General features: G+C 51.5%; 1 protein-coding gene and 1 long non-coding RNA gene across 23 annotated transcripts in view; one reads left to right on the top strand and one right to left on the bottom strand.

Annotated features, from left to right (window-relative positions):
• Window positions 1-27851, top strand: part of LOC147021613 (cyclin-dependent kinase 14-like) — a 369402-nt gene that overhangs the window by 143521 nt on the left and 198030 nt on the right. For all 20 annotated transcript variants that reach the window (XR_015060867.1, XM_085891773.1, XM_085891759.1 and 17 more), the window contains one exon: window positions 396-489. Coding sequence is in view for 19 of the 20 variants with exons in the window: in XM_085891773.1 (XP_085747899.1) it covers window positions 396-489 (94 nt within the window). In the remaining variant the exon portion in view is untranslated. The remainder of the gene's footprint in view (window positions 1-395; window positions 490-27851) is intronic.
• LOC147021615 (uncharacterized) overlaps window positions 1-27851 on the bottom strand; it is a 147032-nt gene that overhangs the window by 75977 nt on the left and 43204 nt on the right. The window lies entirely within an intron of this gene.

Genomic DNA, 27851 nt, shown 5'->3' with positions numbered 1-27851 from the left:
GTTCAAATTGGGATTGGAAATCTCGATTATAATCATGGGGTTAGCTCACATCTCCAATACAAAATACGATCGCTCGCCTCCGCTCGGCCGAGAGATGGCCTCAAAATCAGCTTGAAGCCGGCCATCATTGAAGCACACAGCTTTGGCGTGATGATGAGGCCGCACGAGCGAGTACCCTGCCAATGTGACAATAATATAAACTAAGAAGTGCAATTATTATGCGATCTATTAGTTGTCAACGTTTTTGAAGTTCGAGTTGAGTTCCTCTTTGACTATTACTACGTACAGTTCCTCAAAAAAAACTTCAATGGAATCAGTCATTTCCAAAAGTAATTGACCACAAAACTGATTTTGTGCAAAGTGTTGTCTCAGGGCGTGTGACTGTATTCCTGCAGGGGTGTCGGCTGCATTTTTGTGGAGATGATACAGGGTTCACCTGCCTTCCCAGGGATCAAGGATGTGCAAGACCAGCTGGAGAGAATCTGGATGGTCAGTGACACCATGTAATCATGATTCATGCATAACTTGTAATCCAGCGACTACCACTATGTCAGTGCAAAGTGACATTTTTCTCAATCCATACAATGAAAAAGCAATTTATAAGCATTCTGTGCTCAGTGTACTTATTAGCCACTGCTTACATTATCTGTCGTCTTATGGAAGGATTTAGATTTACTTTTTTTGTGATGTGAAAGTTGTCAGAAAAGAGCTTACCCCAGGATAAGATCATCCTTCTGCAAGCACCCAATCAGGATCAAACATGTCAGGTGGAGTAAGCACTGCATGAACTTTGTGAGTGTCAAGACATAGTCTGGCAGGAGGCTATCATATCATCTCCACTTTTCAACATCCAAGCAAAGAATGTATTGAGGATGGGAGATACAGAAGAAAATGTGGATGAATAGTACTCACCTACTCTTAGCGTTGGATACTGTGGGATATTAAACATCCACCAACTAATGCCAGCAGAAGGGACGCCCGGTTTAACGTCCATCCGAGGGACGGCACACACATTGATGAATCGCCCTGCCTGTGAAAAACCAGGATGCCAGTTTATAGTTGTGTCGGGATTTGAACCCTGGTTATACGACTTAGAGGCCATCTTGTCCAATACCTTTAGGCTATGTTGTCCAATAACTTTTAGGACATCCTGTCTACAAATGAAGACTGTTGCATTTTGTCCGGACTCTTCGTAGATCCACAGACTGAGAATGAAGTGGTTGTTGAAAGATACCTGCTAAACAATGTATATAAGCTCCGATTCGTTGCTTGTTATATTTATTGTCGTCGTCATGGAAGATGTGATTGGTGCTTTATTCCTGCATCCTGCATTTGTAGCAGTAGATGGCGATATCGTACAATGGATTGATTTGTTGAACGTTGTGGAGTCGAAGTGGTTGCAGTTGTTGAGAATGTATACCGTATGTGTGGGCGGTTGTATAATAATATGTCCGGATTTCCTTTCGGGTATTAGTTTCTGGTTCACGTCTGAGTTGATATTTTGATTGGAAACATATCACCGACCGGTCCAGTGTCCACTCCACAAAGGACATACAATATTAGAAATTGTACAACATGGAACCCATAAAATGGAATTCAGGAATGGAGAATAAGGATGAGTTGAGAAAGAAAAAAGGAGGTTAAGGGAGTTTAAGAGAGATGAGACAAATGGTAGCGATAAGGAGACGACAGTAGAGGGAATGTGGATATAGGCGTTATTCTGGATGGGGAGGGTTAAAATTTTTCTCTGTTGCATACGTAATAAATAGTGGGCTTTTTAATCTGCCTGATAAATTTCAGAGAGAATTGCATTCAGTGTAATAAAGGGGTATTAGTCTTAAAGTGTAATTCATATATTGGCGGGTAGAAGTTGGGATGCGGTGGGTGTAAGTGCGGGTGGTGCTGGGGGGTGCGGGATGCGGATGGCTGGTGCAGTGGGTGGTGGTGTGGCTGGTGCATGCAGTGGTGGAGGCTGGGTTGAGATGGGTTTTGGTGGTGATGAGACTATTAAATATGTAGATTCTTCATTCTGCAGCAATGACCAGAAAAGTACAAGTTTGTGTTGTTTTGAAGGAGTGAGTGGAAGGGATATTGAAGGGAAGTTTGGTGACGTGTCAGATCATGGCACGAAGACGTTGGTTGTGGAACATATAGGAGCAAATAATATCAGGAAAGTTTACTTGGTGGATTGAAAAATAGGTACAAGATTTTGGGGAGATGACTGAATGAAAAGGGTTCTGGTGCGACATTTTTTATGGTATTCTTCAGAGGATAGTAAAGGGAACAAAAATTAATGAGTTCAGCAATACATGTCAACCTATGGACAGATTCCAACGAAACTTGGTGGACAAATTGGGTGTGTGATAAGGACGAAATTATGAGATTTTGGTAAAGATCCAGATCCGGATCTGGAGACGAGAATTTCCGAAGTCATTCTTCACCATTGAGAGGTACGGCCAAAAACAATATGTAGCATGCTATCTCAAAAAGTTGTGGACTGATTGGGACAAAATTTGGTGGATGAATTGGGGAAGTGACAAGAACAAGTCGATTAAGTTTTGGTTAAAGTCTGGATGCAGATCCAGCCTATCCATCCATTGGGACCATACTCTGTGCAGAGCGTTGGTGCTGCCGAAGCAGTCTCCTTGGCTATTGGGCACAATCCTTGATGGGTCGCCACTTCGACACAGCATACCAGCATATTGGCACTCATTTTGCCGACCTCGGAATGATAACAGGCCGAGTTAACCCCACCTGGTATTAATTCAACAGCTGAGCGGGATTTGAACTCAGGACCCTAGGATCCCAAGCCCACCACTCTAACCATTAAGCCAACACCAGGCATATCCAGCCGATTGGTGGGATACAAAACATAAACAGTTTAGCCTGGCGGAAGTGTACGTTCTACTGGGTGCCGTTCGAGTTGGAAGGATGGGGTAGGCACCAAGGTTTTGGGCTTGGCAAGCAATGGCAATATTTTGGGGTCAAAGAGAGTTTTCATGTTGATGGCTATCGGCTAGAGATGAGGGGCAGCAAGATTTGCATGCAGGAAGAAATGAGGAGGGAACTAATGCTTCTTGAGACCAGAGGTGAGAGGAGAAGCTATAAAGGAAGGAAATTGGTAAGTCAAGGTCGCAAAAATAAATTACAGGAATGGAAAAGTTGAAATATATTCTATTCCAATACCAGGATATTAAATAATAAAATGGAGGAACTTGAAGCAAAGTAGAAAGCAAGGAATATGATCAAATTGCAGAAAGCGAAAAGTGGTTTCATGAGGAGACAAATTAGAGGACAAGACTTGAAGGTCATAGGATTGTACAGATGTGGTAGGAAATATATAATTGGAGGAGGTGAAACCATATGGGTAAAATAAATTATTGTATCGAGAGAAAGGGATGACATTAATGTCGTGTATCCAGTGTGGATTGAGATTGTATGTTGTAAGAATAGTTGGTGGTTGCTACAAGAGCAAGGCTGGCAGTGCGAAACGTGCACACACTTGATCCCCAGCTGGTACCCGCCAGTTTCCGGATGATGTTTACTCTGGTCTTGATCTTTTCTGTGACCCGTTTTAGTTGTTCGCAAAACGTGAGGCTGTGATCAAGGGCGACTCCAAGGTACTTGGGGAACAGTTTGTTCTTGACTGGTTTGCTGCAAAAGAAGGAAACCTGGAAATTGATGTTAGCTAGTCGGTTGCTGAGATGGAAAGTGGTATCTGTAGTCTTAGTTGTGTTTGGGCAGAGGTGCCAGTAGATTAAGTATTGCTCCATTACATCTAGGACCTGGCACAGGGTACTGTTGAGATCTTCAAGTTTGTCTCGTCTGACAGGCTTGTGTTGTGTTACGTATGTTTGTCTGTCCATGTGTGTGTTTATTTGGCAGCTCCACCAACAGCCTTAGATCATGTTATAAAATATGCTTGGGTAGCAACGGCAAGATCATCTCTGTTGGCAAACTTGCTGCAGGTGGTACAAGGAATTTCACTCACATTTCGTTTTTGTTGAAGAGAAAGATGCGAAAGGGCTTTTAAAGGACATCCAAGTAACAGTGGAGGATGTGACAAAGCAGTTAGGAAAGATAAGAGAAGACATAGTCTGCGGATATATAATATGGAGAGCCAGTGGCTTTCCCTGATCACGGAAAACTGATGGCATTCCCAGAAATTGTGACTTGAAATGGAAAAAAGGGAATGTCGTAAATTACAGAGAAATGTCAAGATTAGGTACAATGCACAAATATAACATGGATTATAATTATTTTCATGTGTTTGTTTGTGCATTTGTGGGTTTGTGCGTTTATATTGTTGCGGATTCACGCCCGCCGGCGTGCGGACGGCCACGTAACTCGAATCGCGGCACGTCGCCCACTGGACGGACAATCCAGTCGTGACCCTCTTGGACTAACGCCGGGAACTAGTCACGGGTGGACCTTTCGGTCTCACCACGATCGTGCCAATCGGCCCCCGCGTGGGATAGGGTTGCTCGCCAAATTCGACCTCCCTAAGTACCCACACAGAGGGTAGACCGGGCGATCGCACCTCGCCGCAGGTCGACTTCGGACACGGGCCACTTTAAGCGACCCGTTCCGTACTATCGGGATAACCGAGCGGTGTTATTCGTCGGCCTCGACGGTTCGATTAATTATCGGGCGTTTTAGCCCACGACCAACCCTTTACGTGAAGTAAGATGGAGATTCAATGAAAGAAAAGACGAAGCGAAGCGGGAAAACAGTTCAACATAACTCACATTTATTTCGCGATGAACGGGAAGCACACATATACAATTACACCAAAAGCACATGTAAAAGGAGAAGAAACACAATATTACACAAAAAGCAAATATAAAAGAGAAACACAAAGCAGAGCTATCCGACTACCGAGCACACGGCAACACTTATACAATTTTACTTCACAGACGGCGCCGACAACACAGATACACAAAGCAAAAGAAAAAGAACCACCCTCCAGGATGAGGGGGGTAGGCGGGCCTGGGGCCGAGACCGTGTCGGGCCTACCCGTCTGATGATGAGACGCAAAGTGGCGGTGGCGCCTCAACTCCGCGGGCCTCGCGGACAGTGTCTGGTAGGGGGTGGGAAAGGGGCCCGCTTGTCGCACTATCTCAGCGCGGGGGGGAAACAGGAGGGGGTTGTTGATGCTCGGGGGGAGGAGGATATCACCCTGTCTCGGGTCTCGCGACGAGCGTCTCCACCTCGACCTCGGTCGCGCCGCCGGCCTTTCCCTCCGCAGCTCCCCGACTCCGACGCGAGCACCCCCTCGATCGCCTTCGCCGCCACCACCTCTCCACAGCTCCGTCCTCTTCTTCCCAGCTCCACCGACAACTCCCAACCGCGAACTCCAACTCTTGACTGACGAACGCAGCCGTTTATATCCCCCGTGGCCTTGCTCCCCCACCTTTGACCCTTTACCTCCGACCCTTCACCTCCAACTGGCTCCCCATTGGACCGAGGAAAAGTGGGCGTGAATGCTTTTTGATCCATGAATTTGCATATAGCGACCTCACTCCAACGCCCTGGAGGTGGGGCCAAATCGCCCCACGCTCTCCGATAGGACGGAACAGAAGTGGGCGTGAGTCGTTTTTGATCCGTTTTTCTCGGAAAGTCTGTGATGTTTCTGAACACGCTGCTCGGTGCGCGCCCTGCACGAGTCCAGTATCGGTGCCAACAAGTGGCGCAAGAATGGTGGTGATGCGATGGTGGCGAGTTGTGAGGGTAAAGGTCGTGGCTGTTGTTGTGAAGCGGCGTTGTGGTTGGTGGTTGTTGTTGTGAAGCGGCGTTGTGGTTGGTGGTTGTTGTGAAGCGGCGTTGTGGTTGGTGGTTGTTGTGTGATGGCTGTTGAGACGTGGTTGGTGGTGGTAGTAATGGCGGCTGGTAATGGCGGCTGGTCCAAAATAAAGATAGTAAAAGAAAAACGGCTATCCTGAAGAGTCGCAGCACTCATGAATGACATTTATTCCCTCGAAACAACGGGTTTGGGCCTAACTACACATATACTTACAGAGATATCTCACCTAAGGGACCTGAATGGTGGTTTGTGAATTTCGTCAACCACAACACTACCCCCTCCCCTTTTTACAGACTCGTCCCGAGTCGTCAAATTTTCGTGTGCCATCATGTGTAGTTTTCCCCTAGTACATTTTACCTACGGATCCCTGAGTGCGACATTCATGGTATTCGTGTCCCCAAAATAAATAACCTAAGGGCTGAGTAACTACCTAAACAAACTCACTCACACGGACGACTTAAATAAAATTGCCGGCGCTAAGACAGACATGCCGGGGGCGCACTCATATTTACAGTACATCTTAACCTTAACTTACAAATTTTACACTAAACCATGGCCCAGGATCACTGAACTCTGCAAAAAGAAAGCAGTTAACAGGGAGCCAGGCTGCTCGCATGCAGTCTCTGGCTCAAACAATGCAGGTGACAGGGAACGTGGCCGGCTGCTCACACGCAGTCCAAGGCCTTCCTTTTTGAACTGAACGCAGTGAACCACAACGGTGCATGGGCTGCACAAACGCAGTCTCCGTGCCAGCTCAAGTGGCACACGCAATGAACACAACGAATGGATGGATGAATGGTTTGAACTGAACGCAGTGAACCACAACGGTGCATGGGCTGCACAAATGCAGTCTCCGTGCCAGCTCAAGTGGCACACGCAATGAACACAACGAATGGATGGATGAACACAAACACGGTGCACGGGCCGCCACTGCAGGCCCGTGTTGTAGCTGCCAACAGGGCAGTTCTTGCAGCTTGCAAACTGTTGCCTTGATCCTGGCGCACATGGCAATGAACAGGGGGGGGGGGGCAAAGCAAAATTGAACGGGGCTGGTGAACGTGGGCAGTGGGCATGGCATGGCAAAGGCAGCAGGCAAACACAGCCCGCAGAAGAAGGCCGCTGCAGGCAAACACAGCCGGCAGATGAACTGGCCGGCACAGGCCTTGAAGAAAAACAGCCAGCCGGCAGATGAAGCTGGCCAGCCTTTGCCGTTCAGTGGAGGTTGGTGGAGGGAGTGCGGTGGTGCTGGCCACTTGGAAGGCGGGCTCGGACCTACCCTACGGTCTCCCTCCCAACCTATCGCCTTTGCCTGTCACTGTCCATACCCACTCCCTTAATTTGTCAAACCCCAATTTAGCCCCAACTTATTTTTTTATTTTTTACTTCCCCACTATAAATCGTCCCCTAACCCCCTGTACTGTCCTTGTTCGGCTAACCTATCCTGTCACCTAGCCTACTCCCAACCCCTACGTTCCCTTCCCGGAGGGGAGTAAGGGAGAGCTAACGTCCTGTGTCGAGGCCCAACTCAAGCCTCAGAATGGCCTCCCCAGACTTCAGCGATCTATAACCAAAGTGGGTCCAGCGGCCCACATCGAGAGCGAGGGGATGGATGGTGCGGAGGGGTACATCTCCTAATCTACCCTTACCATTTAACTGTTAAACTACCCCGGGGCTTTCAACAAGCGTCTCTCGCTTAAACTATTGGTTCTAACAACCCAGATTCCCGTCGCCTGTGTTGGTGTCCTCACAATTTCGGGCCTCGCCCCCCAATTTTCTCTCCGTGCCCTCACACGGTCTCATGGCTGGGACACGTGGCTCCCTTTGGCAGGCACGACCCTCTGCCGATTCTCCCGCTATGGCACCCCCGGGCACTACACTGCCTCCGAGCCTACCAGCTCCCTAAACACCGGGGAGTGCCCCCCATGGCACCTCCCCTGAAACGCACACATGGCAGGCTGGCTTCCCAGGCCCCTTTCCGAGGGTCACCTGTGCCCACAACACTGCCCACGCGGCTAATGGCGCCCCGGGCCCCCGCACCAAGCAGGCGCACCCGTGCCCACTACGCTATCCCGGCCCCCCATGGGCCCTTGGCCTACTACGCCCGACTAGCCTGGTGCCCGGGGTACCCACTCAGTGATACTCACCTTTCGCAGCCACGCTCCCAGCCTGTCAACAGGGCTCCTGCAACCCTCCAAATGGGTTTCGAGCCTACATTCACACCAACAACAAAACGACCTCCATTTTTCAATTTAACTAACCCCCTAACTCAGTCTACACTGACCCCGGGGTCCCTTGGGCGGGAGTCACTCCTCCCCCCAATCACTCATCGCACCATGCAGTCCCCATTCTCTCCACTCACACAGACCCGCTGGCCTCACTCACTCAACAAGTGCTCACCTCACAACTCACCAACTCTTCAACACACACACCGCTGAACTCTGCCATCCTCCTAACTACATCCCCTAACTAACTCGTGCTCCCACGTCGTCCCTTAAACTACAGCACGTTCCTTTTAACACTACGTAGCTAAGCTACGTCCCCTCTACACATTCACAAGTCTGTCACTGTCTCCAAATCATCCCATTAATCAATTTCCCAGGGGGGATTTCTTCCCTTCCTACTGGGCTCGTGAACTCGTTGCAAGGCTCTGAGAGCCTTGCGCCTCTGCGGGAGCGGCTGTTCCAGCACCAACTCCTCCGGCAAGACATATCCATGAGTGCGTAAGGTCACCCTTGTAGGGCCTCAGGCGGTCCGCGTGGACGATCCGAGGGAGGGCTCGTGGTCCCATTTTAATTTTTAGGACCACGTCACTGACTTGTGCCAGGACGACCCCCGGGCCCTGCCAAGGTGAGGTGAGCTTCGGGCATCTGCCCTTCCTTCGCCGGGGGTTAAAGAACCAAATCTTCGCCCCCGGTGGGTATTTGCTCACCTGGCTCCGGTGGTCGTACCTGCGCTTCATCTTTATGCCCGCCTGTTGGAGCTTGTGTCGTGCGAAGGCGTGGGCCTTCTCCAAGCCTTCCTCCAACCGACGGGCATAGCCCTCCCCCGGGGGCCTATCAAGCCGCTCAGGCGTCGGACCGCACAATAAATCGACGGGGCTTCTCAGCTCCCGTCCATACATCAACAGCGCCGGACTACATGCGGTAGACCCGTGCTGGGACGCGCGATAGGCCATCAGGAGGTACGGAAGGTGTTCGTCCCAGTCCTCCTGGTTAGTGGCGGTGAAGAGGGCCAACTGTTGGACCAGGGTCCTGTTGAACCTCTCCACCATGCCATCAGACTGTGGTCTCAGGGGCGTTGTCCGTGTCTTTCGAATTTCCAGGAGCCTGCACACCTCTTTTAGTAATTCACTCTCAAAATTTCGTCCCTGGTCCGTGTGCAGCTCCTGCGGAATCCCATACCGGCATGTAAATCCTTCTACGAAGGCCTTGGCCACAACCCCTGCTTCCTGGCTGGGAAGGGCAAAGGCTTCTGGCCATTTGGTGAAATAGTCCATAATTACGAGGATGTACTTATTACCCTGGCGAGTGGGGGGCAGTGGTCCCAAAATGTCCATGGCCACTCGCTCAAGGGTAGCCCCAACCTGATGTAGTTGGAGTGGGGCCCTCATCCTCTGTGGCGGTCCCTTTTTTGCAGTACAGGCGTCGCATGCTCGACACCAGTCCTGTACATCGCGCCCCATGTTAACCCAATAGAACTGCTGGCGGGCCCGAGATTTTGTTTTGGTCCTGCCCAAATGGCCGCCGGCGCGGGTACCGTGCACCTGTTTCAAAATTTGGGTCTTAAACCCATCAGGGACTATCACCAGCCAAGAAGTTTGTTCAGAAGGAATCTCCACCCACTTGCGATATAAGATGTTGTCCCTCATTTCTAGGGTCCTCCACTGAGCCCAGTATGCCTTTGTTCGCGCCCCGAATGGGGCGATTTCCTCCCCACTGGGCCTCCTGTTTTCCTGGACCCATTTGTACACTGGCCCTATCACGGGGTCTTCCCGCTGGGCCATGCTCCATGCCAATCCACCAAATTCCTCTCCCGCGGTTAGTGGCAAAGTTGGGCCTACCACCCGGGCCGCACGGACTGGGAGTTTCGGGGAGGCGTCTGCCAATTGGTCCCTCTCCTCATGTCTCGTGCAATATTTGCAGTTTTCCCTCAGACAGGGGCGTCGAGAGAGCGCATCGGCATTCCCATGAGCCTTACCGGCCCTATGGACCACACTGAAATCGTACTGCTGCAATTTTTCCAACCACCTTGCAATTTGGCCTTCCGGTTCCTTGAACCGTAAGAGCCATTGCAAGGAGGAATGGTCAGTTCGAACCAAAAATTTCCTCCCGTACAAGTACGGGTGGAAATGGCTCACGGCAGACAGCATAGCCAATAGTTCCTTGTGAGTTACGCAATAATTTCGTTCGGGCCTACTCATGGCCCGACTGTAATACGCGATCACTCTTTCCACGCCCCCCTGTGTCTGAGACAAGACTGCTCCCAATCCTTTCTGGCTTGCATCCGTGTCCAGGGTATACATCCCGTCATCGGTGGGGTACGCTAAAACGGGTGTGGATGTCAAACACCCCTTTAATTTGAGGAAGGCCTCCTGGCACTCCTCCGTCCAATTAAATCTCAACCCCTTCTCCGTCAACCGGTGAAGGGGCCTGGCTATCTCCGCAAAGTTTGCCACGAAACGCCGGTAGTAGGAGCAAAGTCCCAAAAAGCCCCGTACCTGTTTGACAGTTGTAGGTACGGGCCACTCCTCTACCGCTGTAATTTTTCCGGGGTCGGTCTTCACCCCCTCGCGGCCTATCACGTGTCCGAGATAGGCCACCTCTGTCGCGAACAAAGTGCATTTCTCTGGGCTCAATTTCAGCCCTGCCTGCCTGAGGTGCCCAAACACCTGGTCCAAATTGGCTATCTCCTGGGTGAATGTTTTAGCGTGTACCAGGACGTCATCCAGATACACCAGGCATGACTGCCACGGCATGCCGCCTAGTACACGCTCCATCAGTCTCTCAAAGGTGGCGGGGGCGTTACACAAACCGAACGGCATCACAGTGAACTGATACAGTCCCTTCCCTGTGGAAAATGCCGTTTTCTCCTTCCCCGTCTTATCCATCTCCACCTGCCAATACCCACTCTTGAGGTCCAAAGTTGAGAACCATTTAGAGCCTGCAACGGCGTCGAGGGTATCGTCAATTCTAGGCAGGGGATAGGAGTCTTTGAGTGTCACGTTGTTCAGCTGGCGATAGTCCACACAGAAACGCGTGGTCCCATCCTTCTTTTTAACCAGCACAACTGGTGACATCCAAGGACTTCCCGAGGGCTCGATGACACCTGCATTGAGCATCTTTTCAACCTGCTCATCAGCCTCCTCTCTTTTGCTCCATGGGAGCCTTCGAGCAGGCTGACGGACAGGCCGGGCCCCATCGGTGTGGATCTGATGTTGCACCAGGCCCGTACGTCCAATATCCTCGGGTGACAAGGAGAAGATCCCGATGTGTCGGTCGACCAGCTTGTATAAGGCCTCCCGCTGGGCATCCTCCAAATCTACGCTACTCCGATTTACCATCTCGCAAATGGGACCGGGCCAATTCCTAATCGAGTCTGGAGACTCCCTCTGGGGCCGGTCCAGCTTGACGTTATCGTCCCTCAGCTCTGCGACCTCTTTTACTGGGGTGCAATCTGCCACCTTCGTGCCCTTCCTGATAGTGCGTGGTTCCGTGCTAACATTTATCACCCGCACGGGCGCTATTGGCCCGTCGGTACTTACCAGGGTGCGGCCCACGACTAAGCCCGGGGTTGACGGCCCTGCCGGTAGTTCCGCCAGGCCGCAGGGGCCCTGCCACGTTGGGGGTGCTCGCCACCGGGCCGGGACCACCGCCTCGGCGCCCGGGGGAATGACCACGGAGTCAGGAGCCTCCAGCTCCACCCTCTCATCCGTGCTCACGCCCCCTAACGGCAACTCCTCACCACCCAACTGCATGACCCCCCGGCCCAAGTCGATCTTACAACCACCGGCCGTCAGCACATCCAACCCTATTAGACATGGGTCGTACACCTCCGCCACCCAAACCTCTATCTTGGTTTTCACGGTGCCCAATTTAAACGACACGAAACCACGTCCTATGATAGGGGCCGTTGCCCCGGTAGTTAGCTGCAAACTATGGTTTTGCAGACGGTGGATCTCATCCCAACCGTCTACACTCGAATCAAGGACCACAGGGCTGATGATCGTGGCGCTTGCTCCTGTGTCCACAACGGCGTCTACCCCTACGCCGGCAACCTTGCACCGAATTGTTAAGCTACCTTTGCCAATTTGGCCACAACTGATGACCTGTCGCAGTTCTGAGGGCTCTTCTCCGTCTGAGTCTGCCGAACACGGCCCTACATGTTCGGCACTTCTTAGTTTCCCGGGGACTGGTGGGGGGGTGATGGTTGGGCCTGGCTATCTTTATTGACCCGGGGCGGAGTTGGTGGTCTAGGGGGCCGTGGCCCTTCTCTTCGCGGGGGCCTTTCCCTGCGCGGGGCGTTGCACCCCCGCTGCAGGTGGTCCCTTGCGCCACAATTATAACACCTCCTCTGGTAAGGTGTTTGCCTCCAGTACGCCGAATTATACCCCCCTCCATTCCGAATTGGGGTACCCCCCGATGGCCCATCTCCCGCCCTTCCCTGGCCCGACCGCCTCTCCCCAGGTCTCCCGAACCGGCGGTCGAACATGCCCTGCACCATCCTTTCCATTCGCGCTTGGTCGCCCAGGGTTGCCCCGGCTCCCAGCGCACTGTCGTTCACGGGGTCCACCTGTCGGACTGCCACCACGTGGCGCCCAGCCCCTCCCAATGGCGTTCTGGCTGCCTCCCAGCAGGCAGCAGTATCAGCCGCCTTCTGGAGGTTGTCTGGGCGCCATACGGTGAGCAATGCTCCGACATCGGTGCCCCCTATTGCTCGAAGGAAATGGTCCAGGGCAATCTCCTCCCGGTACTCCGGTGGCATGTTGGTGTGCGCGATCCCCACCAAGCGGCGAATGTCATGTGCCAATTCTCCCAGTGATTCCTGGGGACGTCGTTTGCGCCCGTTGAGCTGAGCTTTAACAAGCTCGCTCTGCTGGTCCATGCCAAATCGGTTTTTTAGGGCCGAATGGAGATCCTCCAGGGTCGCCCCCTCACTGGGTACCGTGGTCAGGACTTCCAAAGCCACGCCACGCAGGGCCGCTGTGAGTTGTGCCACACCCTGCACCTCGTTCCAGCCATTGCCTCTGGCAACACACTGGAACTGGGCCATGTATGCCCTCAAGTCCGTCTTGCCATCGTACGGGGGTAGCGGCACCCTTGGTCCTTTCGAGGTCTCCTCCCGTTCCCCAGGGACTCCGGGAGGGGTGTACCTCCCCAGTCCCAACGGTGCCTCACTCCCGCAGGGTCCGAGCCATTTGCCCGGGGGCTCTGCCACCCCTGTCCGTGTCTGTCCGTGCCCCGCGTCGTCCCGCTTACTCTCCCAAGCCATTGGACTCGCACTCTGCACACCCCCCGGAACAGTCATACTGGGTACCCCCATTAGGCCAAAAGACCCCGCGGCCTCTACCCTCCCCAAGCTTGGCATGCTCACCCCCGCATCGGGCAAGCCTCCTCCTCTGCCTTGTGACACCGGCCCCATCTGGGCACGATCCGCCTCGAGGGAGTATATCCTCTCCTCCTGTTCCCGAAGGAGGTCACCCTGCCTCTCACACCGGGCCTCCACCCTATCCGTCAGTCTCCTCTCCATTTCCTCCATTTTCCCCCTTATTACCCCATTTATTTCCTCCCCTATTGTTCCTAACGACAGTTCCCCGACTTTCTCTCTTATTTGCTCCACCTCCCCTTGTACCTGTGTCACCATCTTATTTGTCTTGGATATTTCCTCCCTCGTTGTCCTAAACTGCTCCTCTGTCTCGCCCCGGTTTTTTTCTATCTGCTCCCCCAGTTCCTCTGTCTTTTCTCCGGCTTTCCGCTCCATTTCATTAATTACCTTTCAATGTCTCTTTCTACATTCCTCCGCCACCTTCTTTAATCCTTTCTGTGTCTCCGCTTTTACCTCCTTTCGCAGGTTTTCAACTTTGTCTGTCATTTCCCGATGTCTTTTCTCACAGTCCTCCTTCACGGCTCCCAATCCCTCCTTTATTTTCCCTTGTTCTCTTTTTAATTCCTCTATCGCCGTCGTGTTCCTCCCTATTTCCTCCTTTATTTGGTCTTGTCCCTGTTTTACTTCTCCCAATCCTTTTCCTACTTTGTCTATCCTTCCCACCACCGTCTTTATTTCGTTTACCCTCTCTTGTTTACTTTCTTCCATTGCGACTCCCACTCCTTTTACTTTCTCTTTTAACCCGGTCACCTCCGCTCGTATCGTGTCGACTTCCTTTTTCATTTCGTTTTTTAGTTCTTCCAAGCTTCCTTTTAGGCTCATTCCCATGTTCTGCGCCTCACCCCGCAGCTCCTTCATTTCTTCCTTCATCTCATTTGTGTTTGTATCCATCCTCGTTTTCACTTCGTCCATTTGCTTGTTCATGTTCGCATTCATCTTCGCTGTCATTTCCGCATTCATTTTTGCCAGCATGGTGAATAGCTGGGCCATGTCGGGTGCGCTTGGGTGAGCCGTTTCGGCAGGGGTTGGGGAAGGGTTTTGGTGGAGAGGGGGAGGGGAGGTGTCATACACCGCGGCCGCCGCCGCACCTATTTCGGGCTCTGGGTTCAGTTGGGCGAGTCCGTGTTCCTGCACAACCAACATTTCCTGCACGGGGATTTCATCCTGGACCATGGATTCTACACATTCTACATCCATTTCTAATACCCCCGGCTCCCGCTCACCTTGAGACACCATCTTGCTTCTCGTAAAGGGTTAATTTTAGCTCGCTCGTAATTTGGAGGGAATCAGGGGTCGCTCCTCTCACCCCTGGACCGATTCCCGTGAATTTAGCTGGAGACAGGACAGCCCGTTTTCCCGTTCTCCAATACCAGTGCCGCGAGGAGGGCGGTGGGTTTATATCGCACGACCTGACACCAGTGTTGCGGATTCACGCCCGCCGGCGTGCGGACGGCCACGTAACTCGAATCGCGGGACGTCGCCCACCGGACGGACAATCCAGTCGTGACCCTCTCGGACTAACACCGGGAACTAGTCACGGGTGGACCTTTCGGTCTCACCACGATCGTGCCAATCGGCCCCCGCGTGGGATAGGGTTGCTCGCCAAATTCGACCTACCTAAGTACCCACACGGAGGGTAGACCGGGCGATCACACCTCGCCGCAGGTCGACTTCGGACACGGGCCACTTTAAGCGACCCGTTCCGTACTATCGGGATAACCGAGCGGTGTTATTCGTCGGCCTCGACGGTTCGATTAATTATCGGGCGTTTTAGCCCACGACCAACCCTTTACGTGAAGCAAGATGGAGATTCAATGAAAGAAAAGACGAAGCGAAGCGGGAAAATAGTTCAACATAACTCACATTTATTTCGCGATGAACGGGACGCACACATATACAATTACACCAAAAGCACATGTAAAAGGAGAAGAAACACAATATTACACAAAAAGCAAATATAAAAGAGAAACACAATGCAGAGCTATCCGACTACCGAGCACACGGCAACACTTATACAATTTTACTTCACAGACGGCGCCGCCAACACAGATACCCAAAGCAAAAGAAAAAGAACCACCCTCCAGGATGAGGGGGGTAGGCGGGCCTGGGGCCGAGACCGTGTCGGGCCTACCCGTCTGATGATGAGACGCAAAGTGGCGGTGGCGCCTCAACTCCGCGGGCCTCGCGGACAGTGTCTGGTAGGGGGTGGGAAAGGGGCCCCCTTGTCGCACTATCTCAGCGCGGGGGGGGGGGGGAAACAGGAGGGGGTTGTTGATGCTCGGGGGGAGGAGGATATCACCCTGTCTCGGGTCCCGCGACGAGCGTCTCCACCTCGACCTCGGTCGCTCCGCCGGCCTTTCCCTCCGCAGCTCCCCGACTCCGACACGAGCACCCCCTCGATCGCCTTCGCCGCCGCCACCTCTCCCCAGCTCCGTCCTCTTCTTCCCAGCTCCATCGACAACTCCCAACCGCAAACTCCAACTCTTGACTGACGAACGCAGCCGTTTATATCCCCCGTGGCCTTGCTCCCCCACCTTTGACCCTTTACCTCCGACCCTTCACCTCCAACTGGCTCCCCATTGGACCGAGGAAAAGTGGGCGTGAATGCTTTTTGATCCATGAATTTGCATATAGCGACCTCACTCCAACGCCCTGGAGGCGGGGCCAAATCGCCCCACGCTCTCCGATAGGACGGAACAGAAGTGGGCGTGAGTCGTTTTTGATCCGTTTTTCTCGGAAAGTCTGTGATGTTTCTGAACACGCTGCTCGGTGCGCGCCCTGCACGAGTCCAGTATCGGTGCCCACAAGTGGCGCAAGAATGGTGGTGATGCGATGGTGGCGAGTTGTGACGGTAAAGGTCGTGGCTGTTGTTGTGAAGCGGCGTTGTGGTTGGTGGTTGTTGTTGTGAAGCGGCGTTGTGGTTGGTGGTTGTTGTGTGATGGCTGTTGAGACGTGGTTGGTGGTGGTAGTAATGGCGGCTGGTAATGGCGGCTGGTCCAAAATAAAGATCGTAAAAGAAAAACGGCTATCCTGAAGAGTCGCAGCCCGACTGAATGACATTTATTCCCTCGAAACAACGGGTTTGGGCCTAACTACACATATACTTACAGAGATATCTCACCTAAGGGACCTGAATGGTGGTTTGTGAATTTCGTCAACCACAACAATATGTTATTCTTTCACAGCCGAACCGTAGCACCTCGATGCCCCAGATTTTAGGTGTGAGAACTTCAAAATCTGACCAATGTTTTAAGCTACCCCCATAAATCCTCCCCCCCTCCTCCCCACTCAAGGAAATTCTCTCTATGTATATTGTGTAGTTCTGAAAATCATAAAAAAGAAAAAGTGGGTGGGCCAATCTCCAACTGATTTTGCATAAGTGCTGGGGGTTCCCAGGTTCAAATTGATGGTGCCAGTCCCCTCAAGAATTACCTCTCAACCCCCACAAGTAAATGCTCTTTTATTATGTGTATGTCTGAAAAGCATAGAAAAAAAATTGCTGGGCCAATCTCCACCAAATTTTACAAAAATGCTTGGGATACCCAGGGTCGGGTCATGGGTAATAACGCTCCCTCCCCTATCCCCCCGCAAGGTGCTGCATGGAAAATAACTGTGTTATTCTTTCACTGCTAAATTGTAGTACCGAGAGGCCCAAAATTTTGGATGTCAGTACTTCAGAATCTAGGAAAGTTTTTATACTACCACATGTTGGCCCTGACAGCTGTTTTGAAATCTACAATGGCCGTTATGAAGTGTATATTAATATGTAGGGATAGGCAGTGCAGCCGCCGGCCCACAGGTAAAAGGTAACTATGATGAGGCCAATAAATCTATAAGATTTTCAATGTCCAATATGTCCCAAAACTACTGCCGGGAAAAGTTCGCCCAACGGGGCAGCATGGGGCATCCCTCCCTTCCCCCCTCCCCCCCCCCATCGTTGGGTAACCCAACATATTTTCTGTTTTTGTGTTTGTGATCCTCCACAAACTCACACATTCCACTGACCACAGCATAATTACACAAAGTAGTAAAATATACAAAATAGTCGGGTGGTAGGAAGGGGAAATCACCACCGGAAGAGGGACAAATTTTCATCCAACTTTTCTAGACCAGTTTTTTTGTGTTGAGATTACGAATATGAAAGGTGATCAGCCAGGTTCTGGGGCTTTTCCGAGATATTGCGGTTCAAATGTCAACCGGGGTCAACTTTAGCCAATTATGAGTTTTTACTATAAAACTGCTTCTGAAAGCTAAAATACTCTGTATTTACGGCTCGTTTATACTTTCAAGTGTCTAATCTTTAGCAAAACAGAAAAGCAAATCATTTTAGGGCTGACCTTAACTCAAAGTTCAAAGTTCAACAGATCACAACTCGTAAAAAAACAGATAAAATGCCTGAAACTGGTCTATGTTGCTGAAAATTGTGATCAATGTTTCATCTCAGCTAAAATAGAGGAAAGGGCACCCCTGCCCATTTTCCCAACCATGTGTCCTTGTGGGGTCCCCCAGGGGCACCTCCTTGCCCCAAAACGTTTTCAAAAATATTGATTTTTTTTAAAATTGCAAACAATTTGAAACTGGTAAAATAGCCTGAAGTCTGTGTAAAACACGCTAAAACTGAAAAGAATAAATTGATGAAAATGACAATGAGTAATTTCCACTTTTACAGCCAGTGGCATATCTAGTATGAAACTAATGAAGCTAAAGCTTTAGGGCCCCCAATCCCGGAGGGGCCCCTGAAGCAACTTTTTACTATCGTCGGCTGTTACAATGCCAATGTTGTACAGGCTTAAAGCCAATATCTTATTCTACTTTCGGTAATATGCCGCCAATTTTCTCTCATCTTTCCACTACAACAACGTGTTTTTTTTGTTTGTTATTAAATTACAAGGCGCTGCAGTAATTTATCGGAAAGTTATGTAACTTTAAATATATTGTTACTAATATATTTTTTCTCTTGTCACCGCCGGAAAGAAATTCCTTTTTTGCACGGTTCAGCTGAAACTGCTGCACTCACATCACTGAATTTACCGAACACAGCCTATGATGTCCCAGAAAATGCAGTTTACGTGATTGACCTTATTGCGTATTTACGTTCGTTGGTGAATGTACCAGATACGTTTCAGTTGTTAGCCAGGAGAATTATGGCTGACATACCCACACGTTACAAAGTGGTATATTTCGCGTGTGACACGTACAATGCACATTCCATAAAAGAGGTTGAACAAACTGCAAGAGGGCAGTCAGATGAGTACATTCTGCGCTCACCTGATATCAGAATTCCGGCTGCATTTGGACAGTTTATGTGCAATGGAGGGAACAAAGAGAGAATGATGGAGCTGATTGAACAGGTTCTCTGTGAAGACGAAAGTCTCATTGGAGACCGAGTTGTGTACTATGCAAGGGGGAATCTCTGCATGAAGATAACGTCACACTGCTCAGAGGAAATACCAGCCCTGGCTACTGACCACATAGAGGCTGATACAAAGATCTGCTACCTCATCCAACATGCACTAGATGAAAACTCTGGTGGTCCCACGGTCTGTGTAGTGCATTCAAGTTCTGGGGATACAGACATTTCAATCATTTTACTGGCCAACGAACGTGAAAATTTAAAGATCATCATACATCACGGGAGTGGCAAAGGTCGGCGATTCCTTGATCTGAGTCAATGTCAACTCACTGAACTCCAGAAACGTGTATTGCTTGGTATCCTCGCATTTTCGGGAAATGACTACGTTTCTTCATTTTTCCGAAAAGGGAAGAAAACTTGGTGGAAACTGATAAAAGATGATGAAAATATGCAGAAAGTATTCGCAGAACTGGGTAACGAGCAACAACTTTCCAGCGTAATGTTTGATGGACTTCAAATATGTACTTGTGCAATCTACAATCAAAGGAGATGCAAACGTATTAATGAAGCCAGATCTACTATTTTCTGGAATCGATTTCGTGACGGCAAGGTAGCTGATCTGTGTGCATTACCCCCATGTGAGTCAGCACTGGCATTACATTCAGCTCGAAGTAACTATGTAGCCGGGATGTGGCGTCTGGCTCACAGACCCCAGCAATTCTTGGACACTCCAGTAAACCATGGGTGGACTGAAGATTTATCAATCCATTGGGTTGATATACCATATCCTGTGGATGTTGTGGAACTTCTGTGTAATATTTCTGATGAAGATAGTGAAGACGAGTTATCAGACTACAGTGAAGACAGTGATTGTGATGAAATGTCCGACTAACATCTATATTTGGTGATTGTATCCAGTGACGTAGGTATACTACTTCCACTGTCTTCAGCTAGATTTCTTAAATGTAATAACTGTTGATTCATCTGACTGTACCTGATTGAAACATGTTTTAGGGGTATTACATACTAAAGCATCTTAATGTTTCATCCAGAATCTATGAGGAGCAGCGGCAGTTCAGACAAAAGGGCATTTATGCGTTAAGAAAAACATTTTCAGATATTTTAAAGAAAAATGTGTGATATATATTTTTTAAGGCAATGTCTGAATAAAAATCAATAGACAATGCATGAAATTTTATTACTACAGTGGTTAGAAACTACATATTATGATAATGAAATTTAAATAGAATATTTTTTTTGGGGGGGGGCAAGTGGGTGCCCTTGTGGAACGCTAGAACGGTGGGGCAGAAAGAACGGATGTAGGATGGCCCGCACCTCCAGTTTAGCTTAGATGAAACATTAGATGATTACTATTTTGAGCAACCAAGTTATCTCGGTGTCAGCATCGTATCAGTTTTTGCATCGGTTGTTGTTTGTTGACCTTTCACCTTTGAGTTAAGGTCACCCATAAAAAGATGTGAGTTGTGTTTTTTTTAATAAAGATTAGACACTTGAAAGCATAAAGGAGTCATAAAAATACTGCATTTTAGCTTTCAGAATCATTTTTATAGTAAAAACTCATAATTGGCTAAGTTTGACCCCGGTTGACATTTGACCCGCAATATCTCGGAAACGCCCCAGAACCTGGCTGATCACCTTTCATATTTGTCATCTACACAAAAAACTGATCTAGAAAAGTTGGATGAAAATTTGTCCCTCTTCCGGTGGTGATTCTCCCCCTCCCACCACCGGTCTAAAAAGAACTTACCACAATTTGATGCACAAGGAATACTGTACATATTATATATATATATATATATATATATATATATATATATATGTATATATATATATATATTTATATATACATATATATATATATATATATATTGTTGTGGTTACCAGATTCGCAAACCACCATTCAGGTCCCTTAGGTGAGGTATCTCGGTAAGTGCATGTGTAGTTAGGCCCAAACCCGTTGTCTAGTGGGAATACATGTCATTTATACGTGCTGCGACTCTTCAGGATAGCCGTTTTTCTTTCACTATCTTTATTTTGGACCAATCGCCACCATCACAACCACAACATCAACCACCGACCACAACCACCGCTTCACCACAACCGCCACGACCTTTACCGTCACAACTCGCCACCATCGCATCGCCGTCGTCTCGCGCCACTCATGGGCACCGATGCTGGACTCGTGTAGGGCGCACGTTGAACAGCGTGTACAAAATCACGGATTTTCTGCTTCAAAAACGGATCCAAAACGACACACGCCCACTTTTTGCCGTCCAATCGGTGAGCGAGGGCGAATTGGCTCTGCCCCCAGGGCGATCGATATATGCAAATCAGGGATCAAAGCCTTCACGCCCACTTTTTGTCGGGCCAATGGGGAGCGAGTTGAAAGTTCAAAGAGAGGGGGTCAAAGGCGAACTTACGAGGCGATAAAAGGACGGTGTTCGTCAGTAAAAGAGTAGTAAGAAGTCGGAACGAGGAAGAAAGGAGTAGTAAGAAGTCGGAACGAGGAAGAAGGGAGTCGTAAAGGTCGGAACGAGGCGAAGGAGAGTCGGAACGGAGGGGACGAGCTGTGGAGAGGCGGCGAGTCGGACGAAGGGTGCTCGCGTCGTGCAAGGAGCTGCGCGCCCGAGGGAGGCCGGCAGCGCGACCTGGCCGAGGTGGAGACGCTCGTCGCACATAATAAAGATCCTCTATACCCCGAGCATCAGCAACCCCCCTCCTGTTTCCCCCCCGCGCTGAGATAGTGCGACCAAGGGGGCCCCGTTCCCACCCCCTGCCAGGCACTGTCCACGAGGCCCGCGGGTTGCGGGGCCATCGCCGCTCCGCGTCTCATCACCAGACGGGTAGGCCCGACCAGGTCTCGGCCCCAGGCCTACCTCATTCTTGAGGGTATTTCTTTTCCTTGGTTTTGGGTATGTGTTGTCGGCGCCGTCTGTGAAGTAGAATTGTATAAGTGTTGCCGTGTGCTCGGTAGTCGGAATTAGCTCTGCACTGTGTTTTCACTTTTATGTTTGCTTTTTGTGTAAATGGAATTGTGTTTCTTTTTTGTGTGCATTTGGTGGAATTGTATTTGTGTGCTTTCCGCTCGTCGCGAATAAATGTGCTTTATTGTTGAACTGTTTCCCGCTTCGCTTCGCTCTTTTCCCCATTGAACCCCCATCTTGCTTCACGTAAAGGGTTGGTAGTGGGCTGAATACGCCCGATAATTAATCGAACCGTCGAGGTCGACGATAACACCGCCGGTTATTCTGATAGTCGGAACGGGTCGCTATGGCCCGTGTCCGAAGTCGACCTGCGGCGAGGTGCGATCGCTCGTCTACCCTCCGCGTGGGTACTTAGGTAGTTCGAATTTGGCGAGCAACCCTATCCCACGCGGGGCTGATTGGCTCGATCGCGGTGAGACCGAAAGGTCCACCCGTGACTGGTTCCCGGCGTTAGTCCGAGAGGGTCACGACTGGATTGTCCGTCCGGTGGGCGACGTGCCGCGATTCGAGTTACGTGGCCGCCGCACGCCGGCGGGCGCGAAGACCGCAACACTGGTGTCAGAAGTGGGATACAAATTCATCGCCCTCGCGGCACTGGTATCGGAGAACAGGAAAACAGGCTCTCCTGTCTCCGGCTAAATTCACGGGAATCGGTCCAGGGGTGAGAGAAGCGACTCCATTCCCTCCAAATTACGAGCGAGCGAAATTAACCCTTCACGAGAAGCAAGATGGCGCCTCAAGGCGAGCGGGAGCCGGGGTATTAGAAATGGATGTAGAATGTGTAGAATCCATGGTCCAGGATGGAATCCCCGAGCAGGAAATGTTGATTGTGCAGGAACACGGACTCGCCCAACTGAACCCAGAACCTGAGGTGGGTGCGGCAGCGGCCGCGGTGTATGACACCTTCCCCCCCCCTCTCCACCAAAACCCTTCCCCCACCCCCGCCGAAACGGCTCACCCAAGCGCACCCGACATGGCCCAGCTATGCGCCATGCTGGCGGCAATGACAGAAAAGATGGATACAAATACAAATGAAATGAAAAACGAAATGAAAGACATGAACAAGCAAATGAATGAAGTGAAAACGACGATGGATGCGAATACACAACAAATGAACGAAAAGATGGATGCGAATACACAACAAATGAACGGAATGGAAACAAACATGAGGGAAGAGATGAAAGAGCTGCGGGGTGAGACGCAGAACATGGGCCGATGCCTGCAGGCGGGCATGAAGGCCGTGACCAGGGAGCTGGGAATGGCGACTCCACGTGTGGGAGCAAACGAGCTGGGTGGGGGTGCAACGGCTGACAGGCCCGCGGTGGAGGCGGGTGAAAAAATAATTCGTGGAACGTGTTGGGCGAGGGTCGCGACGGTGACCAAGAGGGAAAAATTAAATGGGGAGACCAAAACGTGTGAGACGAGACACGAGGTGACGACAACAGAAATAATAGTTGAGACAAGGGAGGTAAAGGGTGAAGAGTTGGCAGAGACACGGGAGATGGGAACGATAGAGGGAAGACGACACGATGAAGACGGGGTAAGTGACGCACACACACACACGGAGGTAGTGGAGGACAATGGGGGTGAGCTCGCGGAGCGTGTAGGGACCCGGTGCGAGCAGCGGGATGGCCTCCTCCAGGAACGAGGGGAGGGAGTATGCCCCCTTGAGGCGAGTCACGACCAGGTGAGTTCGGTCGTGCTTTGCGAGGTTGAGGGGACGAGTGCTGTGGACGGGTGCACGGAGAGCTTGGGGGGTGTAGAGGCCCCGGAGACCCTTGTGGGGACACGAATCCCCAGTGTAGTTGTCCCTGTGTGTGTGGTGCAAGGTGTGAGTGCGTCCCCGTGTGTGGAAGCGACCCCGTGTGTGAGTGGTGTGGTGGCGATGGTGCCGGAGTACGTGCTTCCCAGCACGCCGTGCGTGGGTGAGGAACCGTGTGTGAGTGAGGCCGTGTGTGTGAGTGAAACGGCCAGTATGAGTGAGGCACCACGTGTGAGTGGTGTGGTGGCGATGGTGCCGGAGTACGTGCTTCCCAGCACGCCGTGTGTGGATGAGGCACGGTGTGTGAGTGAGGAACCGCGGTTGAGTGCCCCCGCGTGTGTGAGTGAGGCACGAGTGAATGGAGCACCACGTGTGAGTGGTATGGGTTATGCAAGGGAGACCGTGTGTGTGAGAGAGCGGTATGAGAGGGAGATGTCGGTTGGCATGCGGGAGCACGCAGCCGCGTCTCCCGGTGTGAATGTGATGGTGTGGACTGTGTGCGTCGTAACACGCAGGTATGCGTGTGTGGAATGGAGACGACGACGGCGACAGAGGAGAGAAAGCCGAGTAGCGGCTGTAGTTGTTTCGAGGACCGTGCCGGGTTCACCCAGCAGTGAGCACGCGGTTCGTGCTGTGCAACGCACGAGACCACCACGTGCTCGCTTGCGAGAGTGAAGTCCCGGTCCGGAAACGCACGCGGTGGATTTGCCGATCCCGCGGACGGACAAAGTTTAGGCAGGTAAATGGATTTGGACCGGACGGGTTCTCCACGCGATCGTGTGTGTGAAGCTCCAACGGGCAAAGCACATGTGTTCGCATGGGAAACCCCTCGAGACGTGGGGCTTGTGTTTTTTTTTTTTGCGCACGGTGACGTCATGGCTGCACGTGGGGTTGGAATCCGGCAGGAGGGGTATCTCTGCCGGATGGTCCCGTCCAAGGAGGGACGAGGAACACGTGCAGCTGCATGACGTCACGGACAGGTGCAAAGTGCGTGAGCTCTGAGTTGCCGCGCAGGTGCTGCGCATGAAAAAAAAAAAGGAAAAAGCAAGCCTCACTTTCGGGTGTACAGGATTCCTGGGAAAGGGGTGAAAGACCCCCTTACCCTGGGCACAGGATGAAAACTAGTTAGGGGGAAGGGTTAGCTTAGCGAGACCGACTTCATGGGGCAGGGGTAAGTCCTCATGGAGTCCGTGGAATGGATTAGTTAGAGGGATTTAGTGAGCTTTAGGTTGGGAAATAAAATGAATTTTTGATTTTGGAGACAGAGACAGACTTTGGATGTGTAGTGGGGACGTAGCTTAGCTACGTAGTGTTAAAAGGAACGTGCTGTAGTTTAAGGGACGACGTGGGAGCACGAGTTAGTTAGGGGATGTAGTTAGAAGGATGGCAGAGTTCAGCGGTGAGTGTGTTGAAGAGTTGTTGGTGAGTTATGAGGTGGAGACATGTTGAGTGAGTGAGGCCAGCGGGTCTGTGTGTATGGAGTGAATGGGGAATGCATGGTGCGATGAGTGATTGGGGGGAGGAGTGACTCCCGCCCAAGGGACCCCGGGGTCAGTGTAGAGTGAGTTAGCTGGGTTAGTCAAATTGAAAAATGGAGGTCGTTTTGTTGTTGGTGGGAAAGTAGGCTCGAGACCCATTTGGAGGGGTGCAGGAGCCCTGTTGACGGGCTTGGGAGCGTGGCTGCGAAAGGTGAGTATCGCTGAGTGGGTACCCCGGGCACCAGGCTAGTCGGCCGTGGTAGGCCATGGGCCCATGGGGGGCCGGGATAGAGTAGTGGGCACGGGTGCGCCTGCTTGGTGCGGGGGCCCGGGGCGCCATTAGCCGCGTGGGCAGTGCAGTGGCACGGGTGACCCTCGGAAAGGGGCCCGGAGGCCGGCCTGCCACGTGTGCGTTTCAGGGGAGGTGCCATGGGGGGGGCACTCCCCGGTGTTAGGGAGCTGGTAGGCTCGGAGGCAGTGTAGTGCCCGGGGGTGCCATAGCGGGAGAATCGGCAGAGGGTCGTGCCTGCCAAAGGGAGCCACGTGTCCCAGGCAGGAGACCGTGTGAGGGCACGGAGAGAAAATTGGGGGTGAGGCCCGAAATTCTGAGGACACCAACACAGGCGACGGGAATCTGGGTTGTTAGAACCAATAGTTTAAGCAAGAGGCACTTGTTGAAAGCCCCGGGGTAGTTTAACAGTTAAATGGTTAGGGTAGATTAGGAGATGTACCCCTCCGCACCATCCATCCCTCGCTGTCGTTGTGGGCCGCTGGACCCACTTTGGATTAGATCGCCGAACTCTGGGGAGGCCATTCTGAGGCTTGAGTTGGGCCTCGACACAGGACGTTAGCTCTCCTTATTCCCTCCGGGAAGGGAACGTAGGGGTTGGGAGTAGGCTAGGTGACAGGATAGGTTAGCCGAACAAGGACGATAAAGGGGGTTAGGGGGACGATTTATAGTGGGGAAGTAAAAATAAAAACAACAAAAAATAAGTTGGGGCTAAATTGGGGTTTGACAAATTAAGGGAGTGGGTATGTACAGTGACAGGCAAAGGCGATAGGTTGGGAGGGAGACGGGTAGGTAGGTCCGAGCCCGCCTTCCAAGTGGCCAGCACCACCGCACTCCCTCCACCAACTTCCACTGACGGCAAAGGCTGGCCAACTTCATCGGCTGGCCGTGTTTTGCTTCAAGGCGGAGGCCGGCCAACTTCATCGGCAGCTGTTGTTTTGCTGCAAGGCCTGTGCCATCGGCTGGCCGTGTTTGCTTCAAGGCCTGTGCCGGCCAGTTCATCTGCTGGCTGTTTTTCTTCAAGGCCTGTGCCGGCCAGTTCATCTGCCGGCTGTGTTTGCCTGCAGCGGCCTTCTTCTGCGGGCTGCCTTTGCCATGCCATGCCCACTGCCCCTGTTCACCAGCCCCCGTTCAATTTTTGCTTTGCCCCCCCCCTGTTCATTTCCATGTGCGCCAGGATCCGCAAGGCAACAGTTTGCAAGCTGCGAGAACTGCCCTGTTGGCAGCTACAACACGGGCCTGCAGTGGCGGCCCGTGCACCGTGTTTGCGTTCATGCATCCATTCGTTGTGCTCATTGCGTGTGCCACTTGAGCTGGCACGGAGACTGCGTTGTGCAGCCCACGCACCGTTGTGGTTCACTGCGTTCAGTTCAAAAGGAAGGCCTTGGACTGCGTGGTGAGCAGCCAGCCACGTTCCGTCACCTGCATTGTTTGAGTCAGAGACTGCATGTGGGCAGCCTGGCTCCTGCGAACTGCTTTCTTTTGCAGAGTTCATTGATCCTGGGCCATGGTTTAGTGTAAAATTTGTAAGTTAAGGTTAAGATGTACTGTAAATATGAGTGCGCCCCCGGCATGTTTGTCTTAGCGCCGGCAATTTTATTTAAGTCGTCCGTGTGAGTGAGTTTGTTTAGATAGTTACGCAGCCCTCAGGTTATTTATTTTGGGGACACGAATACCATGAATGTCGCACTCAGGGATCCGTAGGTAAAATGTACTAGGGGAAAACTACACATGATGGCACACGAAATTTGACGACTCGGGACGAGTCTGTAAAAAGGGAAGGGGGTAGTGTTGTGGTTACCAGATTCGCAAACCACCATTCAGGTCCCTTAGGTGAGGTATCTCGGTAAGTGCATGTGTAGTTAGGCCCAAACCCGTTGTCTAGTGGGAATACATGTCATTTATACGTGCTGCGACTCTTCAGGATAGCCGTTTTCTTTCACTATCTTTATTTTGGACCAATCGCCACCATCACAACCACAACATCAACCACCGACCACAACCACCGCTCACCACAACCGCCACGACCTTTACCGTCACAACTCGCCACCATCGCACGCTGCTGCCTCGCGCCACTCATGGGCACCGATGCTGGACTCGTGTAGGGCGCACGTTGAACAGCGTGTACAAAATCACGGATTTTCTGCTTCAAAAACGGATCCAAAACGACACACGCCCACTTTTTGCCGTCCAATCGGTGAGCGAGGGGCGAATCTGGCCTCGCCCCCAGGGCGATCGATATATGCAAATTTGTGGATCAAAGCCTTCACGCCCACTTTTTGTCGGGCCAATGGGGAGCGAGTTGAAAGGTCAAAGGGAGGGGGTCAAAGGCGAAGTTACGGGGGATAAAAGGACGGTGTCTGCCAGTAAAAGAGTAGTAAGAAGTCGGAACGAGGAAGAAAGGAGTAGTAAGAAGTCGGAACGAGGAAGAAGGGAGTCGTAAAGGTCGGAACGAGGCGAAGGAGAGTCGGAACGGAGGGGACGAGCTGTGGAGAGGCGGCGAAGTCGGACGAAGGGTGCTCGCGCCGTGCAAGGAGCTGCGCGCCGAGGGAGGCCGGC

The sequence above is a fragment of the Eptatretus burgeri genome, chromosome 8 (genome assembly GCF_056783735.1).
Source record: "Eptatretus burgeri isolate ZD-2024b chromosome 8, Ebu_testis_v1, whole genome shotgun sequence".
Lineage (NCBI taxonomy): Eukaryota > Metazoa > Chordata > Myxini > Myxiniformes > Myxinidae > Eptatretus > Eptatretus burgeri.
This window is presented reverse-complemented; position numbering and strand designations above follow the sequence as displayed.